Source organism: Furipterus horrens, unplaced genomic scaffold (genome assembly GCF_987537825.1).
Source record: "Furipterus horrens unplaced genomic scaffold, mFurHor1.1.pri manual_scaffold_4, whole genome shotgun sequence".
In the NCBI taxonomy this organism is placed as follows: Eukaryota; Metazoa; Chordata; class Mammalia; order Chiroptera; family Furipteridae; genus Furipterus; species Furipterus horrens.
In genome coordinates, this window is record NW_028327174.1 from 96,767,035 (window position 1) to 96,781,436 (window position 14,402).

The 14,402-nt window shown below is 35.6% G+C and overlaps 1 protein-coding gene across 9 annotated transcripts in view; it reads right to left on the bottom strand.

Annotated features, from left to right (window-relative positions):
- Window positions 1–14,402, bottom strand: part of WNK1 (WNK lysine deficient protein kinase 1) — a 139,953-nt gene that overhangs the window by 60,793 nt on the left and 64,758 nt on the right. For all 9 annotated transcript variants that reach the window (XM_090273811.1, XM_090273815.1, XM_090273813.1 and 6 more), the window contains exons 3-4: window positions 13,927–14,147; window positions 10,115–10,272 (exon numbers count right to left, since the gene is read on the bottom strand). In XM_090273811.1, coding sequence (XP_090129937.1) covers window positions 10,115–10,272; window positions 13,927–14,147 — 379 coding nt within the window. The remainder of the gene's footprint in view (window positions 1–10,114; window positions 10,273–13,926; window positions 14,148–14,402) is intronic.

The window sequence follows — 14,402 nt, forward strand, 5'->3', positions numbered from 1 at the left end:
TTATAAAGTGTTGATAATAGTAGTATCCACCTCCTTCCCCCAAAATTTGTTAAAATAAAGTATATGCAAAGTATTTAATGTAATGTCTAGCACAGAGGGTGTATATTTATTATTACTTACACTGCTATAACCTGCTATTTGCATGGCAATATACCCTGCAGGGTCAGACATATTGCATGAAATAAACTGATTTACAGAGTAAGAGAAACCTGTCCTTCTCATGGGGGGGGGGACAACATTTAACACCAATATAATTATTATGTTAATAAAAAAGAAAGAGAATATGATGGGAACATAGAAGAGGGAATGATATTGGCATGACTTTCTTCTAAGAATCCTAGAAATCCTTCTGGTAAAGAGTGCCAGAGCACTGAAGATACTGGCTCATAACTTCACATGCATTTGCCTCAGCATCCCTGTCACAGCAGGCCAATCAAGCTCTCAGTTTAAATATGCATTCTCAGGAATACTATCTGTGACCCTCTCAAGGAAATCAAAACACCCTACTTCATTATGTCTATAAAATCCATCCACTTTACTGTAATTACTATTTCACTGTTTAACTTTCCTACTAGAAAGTGGGAGGAACAATGAAGCACATTATCTCATTAACTGTTGTATCCTCAAACTGGCATACAGAATATGCCTTGTATTTAGGAGGGGGCAATTTACTATTGATGAAACCAGAAATTGAAGTGGCAGGGGTAAGTTTACATCAGGGAGCCCTATGATCTCTCAATGGATAACCAAGCATATTTCATTAATAAATGTTCAATAGTTAGGTAAAATGTTAACATAAACTTTTAAAAAATTAGTTAAATTATATCCAAAGCAGACTTAAAAGAAAGCACAGTAGTCCCTCTCTATATTGCAATTCACTTATTGCGGCTTCGTGGTACCGCAGGATTTTTAAAAATATTGTATTTAATTATTTATCGCGGATTTTTCGCTGTATCGCAGGACTTTGTGGTACTGTATGTGTATATTGTTAAAGTTACCTAGGTTTAAGAACATAAGTAGTGTTTATAAAAGTGTGGAAAAGGTTAATAAGGGACTGGGAACGGTTTATAAGTGTGTGGGAAGGGTTTATAAAGCCTTAAAGTATATATAAATATACTAAAATAAATGTAAGGTTCCTACTTCGCGGATTTTCACCTATTGCGGGGTGGGGGGGTTGGCAGGGAGGGTCTAGAACGTAATACCTGCGATAAGTGAGGGAATGCTGTACAATACTTAAAGGAGTATTTTAACACGTAAATACTATCATTTATATATATAACTATATAAACCACTGTATAATCTAGGCACTTACTTGAATCTCCCATTTACATCAGTACCCAAAACAAAACTTTAGAGAATTACAAAAGGACATAGTCCTTTAATTCTTCATTGGAAACCAGAAATGGAGGTCGTTGAAATCAAGACAGCATTATTCAGATAAGGAATATAACTGACAGTAGAATAATGGACAGTAGATAACATAAAACTAAATTTTCACAGCTGAGAGGAAAAATAAAGCCCAAGTGTATGCCAACAGTATACATACTTAGAAACTAAGGATTCTAACAGTTCCTACTGACATGAAGAATTCATCAAGCTTTTTATTCTTTTTTACACCCTTCCTATGTTGTTTTTTTTTTAAGACAGAAAAAAAATGCAATTAAATAGGGTTAAATTTCTTTGCCAATTTGATTACTTAGTAAAAAGGTTCCACAAATGATGGAATGATTAATTTATTCAAGCAACATTTGGTATTGCATGATTTAGCCTACTTTTTTTTTTAACTTAACCAAAACAAGTTACACAGAACTGAAAGCGACCTTAGGCGATCAATGTTCCAGCTCACACTTTTCAAACTTTAATGTGTACATGAATCACCTTTGGATCTTATAAAATGAAGATTTTTATTCAATCCATCTAGGATGGGGGCCAGACTTTTACATTTTTAACATGTGCCCTAAGGATGCAGATTCTGCTGATCTCGGGATTGTACTTTGCATAGAAAAGATTTAAACACTACTGGTTCTCCAAAGTGTGGTATCAAGACCCTTGAGGGGGCCTGCAAGGTACTTCCTTTTCCAAGGACATAATTGTGTGAGGCCAGATTTTCCTTATAGGCTTCAAGCAAAACAATATATTGCAACAGATTAAATGAAGCAGCAAGTAGAAGAATCTGGTTGTCTTCTTTTTGAACAGACATAAAAGAGATCTGCAAAAAAATGTAAAAATGCAACTTTGGGGAAAGAGATTTGTAAAATGTCAATGATGTCAACATGTATTGGGCTTATTGTTATTTCTTAACAAATTCGTTGTAAAATTCCATGTTAAATTTTAATATGGTAAACTAAATATAAAATAAGTAAACAAAAGCTCTTTGGGGTCCTCAATAATTATTAAAGAATTAATAAAGGGGGCCAGATACAACAGAATTTGAGAGCCACTGAGCTAAATCCTTAAAGTCTGGTAGCTGCTGTCTTGATCTTTTCTCCAAAGTTCTCAATGCACAGATCTCAAACCTCTAGCAGTAGGCGTTTGTAATATCTTAAAATAATCTTGCCAAGCTCTCTCTCTTTTTTTAACTTTTTAACAACTTAGTGAAGTAAAATGTACACTTTATATTTTGATACATATACACACACTAATAAATGCACAACCACAGTCAAGAAAATGACATCCATTATTCCAATTGTTTCCTTTGCCAAGTTCTTTAGTTTCGATTACAATTTTTTTGACCTTATTTAGTCTAATAAAAAAAAAAAAATTGCTAGCTCTCCCTTTCCCAATTATGCATACAAAAACCCCTTCCTTCATGAAATGAAAGAATAGTTCTAAAAATTAAAAATGATGGGTCTGAATCAGAAAGGATTCATGACATCAGGAATTGTGAAACATTTCAGAAATTAATGTGAAATTATCATTTGGTTCGTCCCTACGAAATCTCAGACCAAAGTGAGAGTAATTATAGGGTAAAAATTGTGGGGAAACAATTCAACAAAATAAAACATGGACTTAGCCCCACGATGCAGAGTTACTTAACCCAGGTTTAGAAATTACAACTCTTTGAGAATTAAGAACTGATAGAAGAGCATGTGAACAGATGACTTTTCTTCAAATGTCTTCTAGTTCTGGAATTCTGACTCTTTAACTATTACTGTTTTCTGCTCCATTTGTACCAAATATTTTTCCTAGTCTATAAAATGTATTGCTAGTATGTGTGCATCAGTTTCTACTTGCTACTATTCGATTTCATTTTAGTAGGATAATTTTGTTAATATTTCAAAGATGACCTTAAGTTTCATTCCTTTTTTGCAGGGCAAATTCAACTCTCCCAAACTTAAATAATGTCTGATTGATAATATTTGGGATTCCTTTCTTTGAAATGTTTATTCTTCAAAATACTACTGAGTGCCTACAATGTACCATAGTCTATGCTATGGACACAATATGTAGAAACAAAAATTTAATAAATTAGGTTGTTGGATAATGCCTTCTAAAACAGTTCTTACACTCTTCCTGTTTCCAATTCCTCTCCAGAAATGCAGGTGTCTATAGATTCATACAACAATGAGAAAAGAAGGAAGAAATTGCAGAATTTAAGGGAAATAAAACTTGTTCAACATAACAATTGTGGCATATCCATAAAACGGAATCATATTCAGCCATTAAAAATGAGGTACTGATTCATGCTACAACATGAAAACATTCTGATAAGTCAAAGCACAACACAAAAACAAAGTACAATACAAAAAGGACATATATAATTCCATTTGTATGAAATGTCCACAACAGGCCCATCAAATCCATGGAGACAAAAGTAGATTATTGGTAGCCAGGGGCTGGGTGGAAGGGGGAATAGGAAGAGGCTGCTAATGTGCATGGGGTTTCTTTTTGGGGAGTGATGAAAGATTCTGGCATTGCTGGTAATGACTGTGAATATACTATTGTAGATATCCTGAAAAACCACTGAATTGAACACCTTAAAATGATTTCAATGATGAATTTTATCTAAAAAAAAAAGCCCCTGAAAAACTGACAACTAGGTAATACCCAACTAAGAATAGAGAAACAGTATGATATTGGTCTTTCTAGGTACTATTAAGCTAACACCAAAGACTTCTTTCATTTGAAAAGGGGATTTTCTTCTCAACTGAGCTGGAGTTTACATTTGCAAACAAAGATACATTTGTTTCTTAGTGTCTCAACTGCTTTCTCGAAAAAAATCAACTTGTTTTCTTTACTTTTATCAAATAATTGCTTATATAAATTTTTATCTAATACCACAGCAGTGCTGTGCCTGACAGTCTAAAACATACTGCTTTTAGCCCTGAGCCTCTGGTAAGCAAAAAGTTTAGTCATCCTCCAGTTGTTGTTGTTTTTCCCAAAGATTTTATTTATTTTTTTGAGAGAGGGGAAGGGAGGGAAAAAGAGAGGAAAAGAAACATCAATGTGTGGGTGCCTTTTGCGCTCCCCCAACTGGAGACCTGGTTTGCAACCCAGGCATGTGCCCTGACTGGGAATCAAACCAGCGACCCTTTGATTCACAGGTCAGCACCCAATCCACTGAGCCAAACCATCCAGGGCATTATTTTCAACCAGTTAATCATATTTGTTGAGTTAGGTTTGGAACGGGGAATATATTTTAGATAACTGGTTCTATCATATAATTTAACTTGACTTCTTTAAATAGCAGAGTTCATTTTATACTAAAGAAACCTAAAATTCCATGATCCCCTGAAATATTTTATGTACCAACCTTTGTTTAGAGAATGATCAGAAAGTGAATTCACAAGATTAATAATCAAAGACACTTATCACTAAATAATAGACAGCCCAGTCAATGCCTAGTCAGTCTCTAACAACAGACTACAAAACAATAGAGCCACTGTCTCCTGGTACATAATGAAATCTACCCCAGTTTCAAATTGGGAATACAGCAAAAGCAACAAAGAAGGCTGATGGCTAAAACAGATAGTAAAAAATGTTTACAAATAGGGACACCTTATGTATACTTTTCTCCTGTTTGGTATCAAAACATTCAGCACTGTTAAAAGGTAAACAAAGGATACTGGTTCATAAACCCTTGTGTTTAAAATACAGAACAATCACCTCAAAGAATAACAGTGGGTTTGTTTAAGATGTTATTTAGTCCTAAACCAATGCTAAGAGTTAGTATAGCTAGTGAAAATGATTATTACACTAAAACCTCTTATGTTTTCATTGAAGAATTAAAATGATAGTTCTAATCTTAATAGAGAGAAGACTGTCCACAAATTATTATCAGAGCCAATAATTTAAGTAGCTACCTGCTTGCACCAAGATTCTCACATATACTCAAAAGTACAGAAGCTGGCTAATAGCATTCTAAAAGAATATTACCACCATATTTGTATACTGGAAATTACTTACAGAACTCTTTTTTTAAAAAAATATTTTTTAAATTTATTTTCAGAGACAGGGGAAGGGAAGGAGAAAGAGAGAGGAACATCAAGCAGTTGGCCCTTGAACACTTCCCAGTTGGAGGTTGAACCCGCAACTCAGGCACGTGCCCTGACTGGGAATCAACTGGCGACCTTTCACTTTGAGGGACGACATTCAACCAACTGAGCCACACCGGTCAGGGCTACTTACAGAACTCTTTAAAGAAAAAAAATGTTAAGTTCTGGTGACATGTATTAAGAACAGAAGACAGCAACTTTTCCTGTTAAGAACCAAACAGTAAATATTTTAGGCCTTTTGACCCATACAGTCTGTTGTAATTACTCAACTATGCCACTGTAATATGTAAAAAGAGACATCGATAATACAGAAACAAATCAGTGTGACTGGGTTTTATTAACTTATTTATAACACTTAAATACGAATTTGATATAATTTTCACATGTCATAACATATTCTTTTGATTTTCACCATTTAAAACATATAAAAACCATTCTTAGTTCATGAGGTGTACAAAAATGGGCAGTGGTCTGGATTTGGCCTGTGAATCATAGTTGGTAATCCCAGGTTTAGAGTATGATGTAATGAAGAAAAGTAATAGACCGTAACTTAGTAAATAAAATACACAAAGTGTTCCACATACAAATTATAAATTGTATAGTCCTGAAACTTATATATTTAACCACATAATCAGGTTTGTTGCTCAGTTAGATCTTAGCTTCTTAGGAAATATGTATTTACAATTGGTATTTATTTTCATAAATGTTAAATGGAATTAACAGCAGGCACTTATACAGTGCTAAGTACTACTCTAAATGCTTTACGATAACTCGGTTTTTGAACTCATAAGTAAAAATCAATTACAAATAAAACTTAGTGATTCAGATCCACTGAAAAGGTCAGCTCAGATAACGCAAAGATCATCATACAGTAAAGCCAATGAGATAAACTTTTGTGGGGGAAGTCTGCTTATGTACAGTATAAGGATTTACTGGATAGCAGAAGAGCAGGTAGAGAAGGGAAATAGCATGTACAAATGGGTAGGAATAAAGGGAAAGGATGTTGTATATGTGCAAGATAATAAAGAGGACTGGCTAAATAAAGTGTTTAGATGAAGTTGAGAAACAGCAAAAGAGAAAATTAAAATTTGTACATGCTTTGGCAAACTGGTATTATACAAGTTCCTTATATTACAAAGAGCAAGAAAATTCATAGACTATTTCTGAAAGACAGGGTAAGGTGTGAAGTAAATAAGATGTGAAACCAGACTTGTGACAGTGAGAATGAAAAAGGCTTGCAACTAAGAGTTATTCTGAAGCAAGAATTGCTAAACTGTAAGTAGTGAAAAAAGCACCAAGAAGTCATACCCTGGACAGGTGGGTCAGTTAATTGGAGCACCATCCTGTACAGCAAATGGGTGCGGGTTTGATACCCGGTTGGGGCATGTACGAAAAACAACTGATCAGTGTTTCTCTCTCTCTCTCTCAAATCAATAAACATATCCTCAGGTGAGGATTAAAAATAAGCAAACAAACAAAACAAAAAACAAAAAAAAAACAAGGAGTCACATATACTTCCCTAAGATTTCAAGAATTCTAAATAAAGGGGAAAATCATCCACTAAATAGCCCACCCTATCCCCAAAAGAAAAAGGGAAAATATAAATGATTATGCACTGAGGGAAGAAAGGGTAATAATAATGAAAAACCTGAAATTGGAATACAGATATAGAACTCTATGAGGCAAAGTAGATGAGCTTACTAAGGGCAAAAGTGTAGAATAGTGATTAAGTCACTTTTTAGAATTAAATGAAGGCTAAAGAAACTGCATTTCCCTTGCCCCCACCCAGCCTGAGCTGAAACTCAATGCTTCAGAGAGCCCTAATATATGAATTTGAAATTGGGGTGGGATGGGTTATAAGGTGTTGAAAAGAGGGGCTAAATATAAAAGTAAGGCCTCAGGAGAGAGACTTGGAAACAATAATTGATAAAATACCACTGTAGTTACAAAGCCAGGAAGAAACCGAGGGTAACACTCTTTTCTATACAAACAGTATCTATTATTTTTATTGGGTATAAAGAGCCTAATAGTTCTTACCATTTGTGCTGAATAAAATAAATTAAAACAAAGCAGTTCCATATCTATCACACGGCAGACTCACATACAAACAAATCAAAAAAGACATTATAGGAATATTCCCAGCAATTATAATTAATGAATCAAAGATTTCTCCCAAAACTTTATTTGTGAAGATATAAAACTAATTTGATCTATAGGAAATGTTTCCCATGAGTTTTTTTAGAAATATCCTAAATTACCATTCTTTTCAGCTATCCAAATGTAAATTTACAACTTATAATCACATCTTCTAATATATCAAAATTCAATGAAACTGCATCAATAAAAATCCTTAACTAGATACTATGTGCCTCTTAATGTAATATAATATGAAATCACAGAACCACATATTAATTATTCTTGCCAAAATATTTTAACCTAAATTTTATCGAATGTTTGGAAGTAGCGGTCTCAAACTTGTTTCTCTTAGGACCCCCCCATTACACTCTTAAAAATTATTGAGGACTCCAAAGAATTTTGTTTATATAGTATATTATTGCTATTTACCATGTAAGATATTAAAGCTGGGAAAGTTTTTAAATATTAATTCATTAAAAAATTATTAAAAACCTCATTAAATGTTAATAACAATAACATTTAAATTAAAAAAACCAATATTAAAAAATATATAGCTTAGTGAGAAGAGTAGTATTGTTTTACATTTTTGCAATCTTTTTAGTGTATGGCTTAAAGAACACAAATGGATGGTCATATCTGCTTCTGTATTTAACCTGTTGCAATATCACACATCATTTGGCCTCTGGAAGACTACACTGTATACTTTGGTATGAATGTGTGAATAAGACAAATTATTTTTTTATCACTGATACTCCTCCACTACTTTAAAGTAAATTTATTTTTACAAAAATGCAAAGTTAGGATAACAAAATAAATGACATCATAAGGAAACAAATCAATAAAACCAGAATGTGGAACATTCCTCAAAACAATTCATTTAATTCCTTCAACAAATCAATAGAACACAGAAATTTGAAAGTGGGAGCAATAATTCTAGATAAAGAGACATAACAACAAAGTGTCTTCTGTGGACCTTGATGGACCCTATTTTGAACAATGACTGTAAATAGACATCTCTGAAACAATAGGGGAAATATATGAATAGGTTAGAATATTAAATGATCCAGAAATTACTGTTAATTTTTTTCAGGTATGATATGGTTATTAAGAAAAAAATCTTTGATTTTTAAAGAAGCATATTGAAGTACATAAAATGAAACAATGAACCAGAGAAAGAGGACAGATGAAGCAAGTGTAGTAAAAATGGTTCTAATATTCACGTTGCATTGAATAAATGGGAATTCATTATACGATTCTCTCTACTTTTATGTATGTGTAAACATTTTCATAAAACAAAAAGTTATTAAAATATTCAATAAAATTACTGGCTTAACTTTTATGCCTTTTGTGGAAAGCCTCCACATTCTTAAAGTAAACTTCTTTCAGTGCTTTATATTATGGGCCTAAAAATTATGCTTCAAGTTTCAACTGGACAACTCTAGAAAATCTCTTTTGTCAGAGATGAATTACCATGTGTAATTTAAACTAGAAAAAGGTTTTAATTTACACCTCACACATTGTGGGTGCTGTACTTACAAATGATTTAATAATTCAGTACAGTAGTCCCTCTCTACATCGTGGTTCACTTATCGGAGCCTCACTGTATCGTGGGATTTTTAAAAATATTATATTTAATTATTTATCATGGACTTTTCACTGTATCGTGGGATTCTGCGGTACTGAATACATATATTGTTAAAGTTACGCAGGTTTAAGAGTGTAGAATATGTTTAAGAACATTAGTGTTTATAAAAGTGTGGAAAAGGTTAATAAGGGACTGGGAATGGTTTCTAAGTGTGTGGGAAGGGTTTATAAAGTCTTAAAATATATATAAATACTAAAATAAATGTAAGGTTCCTACTTCGCAGATTTTCACCTATCGTGGGGGGTGGTCTAGAACGTAATACCTGCGATAAGTGAGGGAATACTGTATATCAATTTTAAGTCACTCAGCAAAAAGTCTGAACAAAAGAACTTAGGTTAATAGCATTATTATTATTTTTTTAATCCTCACCTGAGAACATGCTTAGAGGGGAAGGGAGAGAGAAATACCGACTGGGTGCCTCTCAGACGTGCCAAGACTGGGGACCAAACCTGCAACCCAGGCATGTGACCTGACCAGGAATCAAACCCATGACCTTTCAGTTTACAGGACAATGCTCCCACTGAATCACACCAGTCAGGGCTAAAAGCATTACTTTTAACTCAAATAATAAGCTTTATGGTGGGAGAAAATGAGAATTTACATATCTCATAATGAACATTTACATAAATGCAAGGAGGGCCCAGGATAAACTAGTGCATCTTTGATCTTTATGTTTGCTTTCACTGTATCATGAGCAATAAATAACTCAACTCCCTCTTCCCCCAATGCCTCTGTATGCTTTCCACTACTGCTCCCTTCTGCGTGGTGAGACGTTCTCCAGCTTGGGATTCCTTTTTAAAGTGACCGAAACTCACTAGTCAATGAGGGGAAGACTTACACTGGTAACGCGACGGTAGATCTGCGCAGCATTCTGGCACTCTGAGTAAGGATATTCAGATGTGGCCATCTCAAGCATACACATCCCAAAAGCATAAACATCAACAGATTCGTCATATTTCTCTTCATACATCTCAGGGGCCATGAACTCTGGGGTACCTTAAATTATAAGAATGATTATTGATTCAGACTCAATCAAGTAAAAGCTGCAAATGTTACTCATCTGGGAAAAAGGTAGGTAAGTTATCTGTGAGAGAGAATAAAGTGGAAGAGGGAAGCAAGGGAGGGGTTTTAGGAAGAGGAACAAACTCTTAAGTCTGTTTCATCAATTATCTTAGAGGTCTTCCACTGCAAGGCCTTTATTAAAAAAACTAAAACAAGGTTAAGTGTCTTTGTTTACTATTTCAAAATTGTTTACTGTTATATAAAGTCAAAATGGAGCTTTAGATAAAAGATAAGCTGATATAACTCATACTGAAAACAAATGAAAGGAAAAAGTAAGAAACTAGCAAGGAATAAAGTGGATATAATGGTATTTACCTGTACGACAGGATGATGGGTTAAAAAAGATCAAAATACTTGTCTGCCCCCTACTGTATGGTAGCTGTAAGGTTAACATTTAGCAATTCCCAGAGACATTTTTGGCTGCAACTAACTACTAGTGGGGGATAGGTGGTGTGCTACTGGCATCTTGTGAGTAGAGGCCAGAGATGCTACTAAGTAATCCTACAATGTACAAGACTGCCCTTGTAACAAAAAACTGTCTAACCCCAAATGTCAATAGTACTTAAGCTGAAAAATCCTGTTTTAGATAGCGTATCTTCTGAAGAGTAGGAGTAAGGAAAAAGCTAATAAAATCAAACTTTCAGAATGAACTCATATTTTCACATTTAAAAATAAAGTTTTAATAGATGGGGGATCTGGTCAAGATGGCAGCATCAGCAAATGTGGCTCGCCTCTTCGCACAACCACGTTAAAATTACAACTAAAGTACAGAACAACCATTAGCCAGAACTGTCAGAAACTGAGTTGAACAGAAGTCTGACAACTATGTAATTAAAGCAACCACATCCATTGAGATGGGTAGGAGAGGTGCAGACATGGAACAGACTGGTCTTCCACCCACATGCGGTGAATAAAAATTTGGAAGGGACATCTTAAAAGTGAAGAGTCCCAGCCCCACACCAGGACCCCCAGCCCAGGGTCCCAGTGCCAGGAAGGTAAGTCCCCACTTTTGGCTGCAAAAAAAGTGGGGGGTGAGTCATAGAAGAAACTTCTGGAGCCCCAAGCAGTTCATCTTAAAGAACCCACACACAGACTCACCTACTTAGACTCCCTCCCTCTGAGCTCCAGCACTGGGGGTAGCAGCTTGAAAGGCACCAGTGGCACACAGGGAGGAACTGAAGTGTCTGGTATCAAGGCCAGCAGAAGCCATTGTCTCTTTTCTAAACCCTTCCCCCATAGAGCCGGCAAGCTGGTGCCATATCCGAGACTCCATCAACCTGACTTACACTGTCTGACCTCCCTTGGAGCTCCTCAGAGACTCCACCCAACCCAATTTCTGGGCCCACCCAAGCTGTTTTTCCATATGAATGGCTGGTCTTGGCTCATGCTTAACATTTTCCTAAATTATCTCAAACAAGCCACTAGCTCAGTGAGGTCCAGGCCTGGCACTAGCAGCAGCCAGCCTAGATTCACAGCTTGGCTTCGCCTGGGAATCTCCAAGCCCAGCACAAGTAGCAGCCACCTCAGATTGCTTTAGAGCTCAGGCAGGGTAGGGGCTGACCTTGGCCTGAACCACCCAGGAAACCCCAGGGCCATTGTATCCAGTGGACAGCTACAGGCCAAGTAGGAGCACCACCACCTGCCCCTGCAGAGCTTATTTTCCACAGAGGGTGGAGGCTGGTGGGCAGTGGTCACAGTCAGTCCTTGCAGTGACTGGTCAGGGTAAATCCCTCCCACTGATCTGCCAACAGCAACGAAGGCTCAACTACAAGAAGAGGGTATACTCAGCCCACACAAAGGGTGCACCTCGAGTACCCAGCTTGGGTGATAGGGCCATGCAGAACACCTACTACATTAGGCCATATTACCAAGACACAAAAGTGTCAAAGCAGCTCTACCTAATACATAGAAACAAACACAGGGAGGGTGCCGAATTGAGGAGATGAAGAAATACGGCCCAAATGAAAGAACAGAACAAAGCTCTGAAAAAGAACTAAACTAATGAAGATAGCCAACCTATCAGATGCAGAGTTCAAAACACTGGTGATAAGAATGCTCAGAGAACTCATGGAGTACAGCAAAAAAATAAAAAAGTAAAGGTTACACAAGTGAAATAAAGAAAAGTATACAGGAAACAACAGTGATGGGAAGGAAGCCGGGATTCAAATCAATATTTGGAACAAAAGGAAGAAATAAACATTCCCCCAGAACAGAAAGAAGAAACAAGAGTTGAAAAAAATGAAGAGAGAATTAGGAACCTCTGGGACAACTTTAAAGGTACCAACACTGGAACCACAGGGGTGCCAGAAGGAGAAGAAAACCAAGAAATTGAAAACTATTTGAAAAAATAATGAAAAAATACTTCACTACTTTGGCAAATGAAATAGACAAACAAGTCCAGGAAGCACAGAGTCCTAAACAAGTTGGACTTGAAGAAAACCACACCAAGACACATCATAATTAAAATGCCAAAGGTTAAAGATAAAGAGAGACTCTTAAAAGCAGCAAGAGAAAAGAAAAGAGAGTTACCTACAAAGGAATTCCCATAAGACTATCAGTTGAGTTCTCAAAAGAAACTTTGCAGGCAAGAAGGGACTGGCAAGAAGTATTCAAAGTGATAAAAAGCAATGACCTACCACCAAGATTACTCTACACAGAAAAGCTATCATTTAGAATGGAAGGGCAGACAAAAATGCTTCCCAGACAAGGTAAAGCTAAAGGAATTCATCATCTCTAAGCCATTATTACATGAAATGTTAAAGAGACTTATTTAAGAAAAATATCAAAACTATGAACATTAAAATGACAACAAACTCACAATTATCAACTGAATCTAAAAAATAAAAACAAACTAAGCAAACAACCAGAACAGGAACAGAATCATAGGTGTGGGGATCACCTGGAGGATTATCAACTGGAAGGGGGAAGAAGGATTAAGGGGTAAATGGTGCAGGGATCAAGAAGCATAATTGGTTGGAACAAAATAGACAAGGCAACGTTAAGAATGGTATAGCAAAGGGTGAAGCCGAAGAACTTACATGCACAACCCATGGACATGAACTAACAGTGGGATTGCTGGAGGGAAGGGCGTACTAAGCGGAGGGGAGCAAAGGGAAGAAAATTGGCACAACTGAAACAGCATAATCAATAAAATATACTTTAAAAAAAGTTTAAAGAGACAGACCTTTTTCAATATACATATATACCCAACAGACTATTTTAGAAACTAAAATACATATACATTGTTTCTTTTATGTGGAAAGTAACACACTGTATCTTTTATATAAATAAGTATGTAATACTAAATATCAATAGAATGATCCAATAAGATTGATAGTTACATAAGATTTTGTTAAAAGAGTTCACTTTTCTTTATATAATTTACAAAAACACTGAGTTTTCAAAATGATTCTAGAAGCACTGGTATAGAGAACTACACATCTCATAAGTAGAACTGACCACTTCCTAAATTCGAATTTTGAATTTATGAAGGTTATTTTATGTATTAAAAGCTCTGACAGGACCTGGCTCCTAACTAAAAGGAATGTCAGAAAGCCAGTTAGTCTGCAAGGTACACTTGAAACATACCTATTACGCTCTTGGCAAAAGAAGCCCGCTTCAGGGTTGCCAAACCTAAGTCTCCAATCTTGACGGAGCCTGTAGGGCCAGTGATAAAGATGTTGTCACACTTCAGATCTCGGTGAATAATAGGTGGCGTTCGAGTATGAAGAAATTGAAGTCCTTTAAGGATCTGCCGGCACCAGCTTCTTAGAACTTTGATCTTCATCACCTTAAACCTTTTCAGGTACCTAGAAAAGGCAAGGTATACCAAACAGGTTTATCAATGATATGAGTTTACTGCTTTGAAGAATTCCATTAAATTCTAGCATATCTGAGATGGAAATATCAAATTTAATATATTAAGATTCAGTAACCTTAAAGGCTCATGATACTTTTAGTAAGGTTAAAGGGGATGGGATAAAGTGGTTGGTAAGTGAATTCTGATGACGAAGCACAAAAAGAAATTAATTCCTTAAAGTTAAATCACTACTAAAATGATTTTT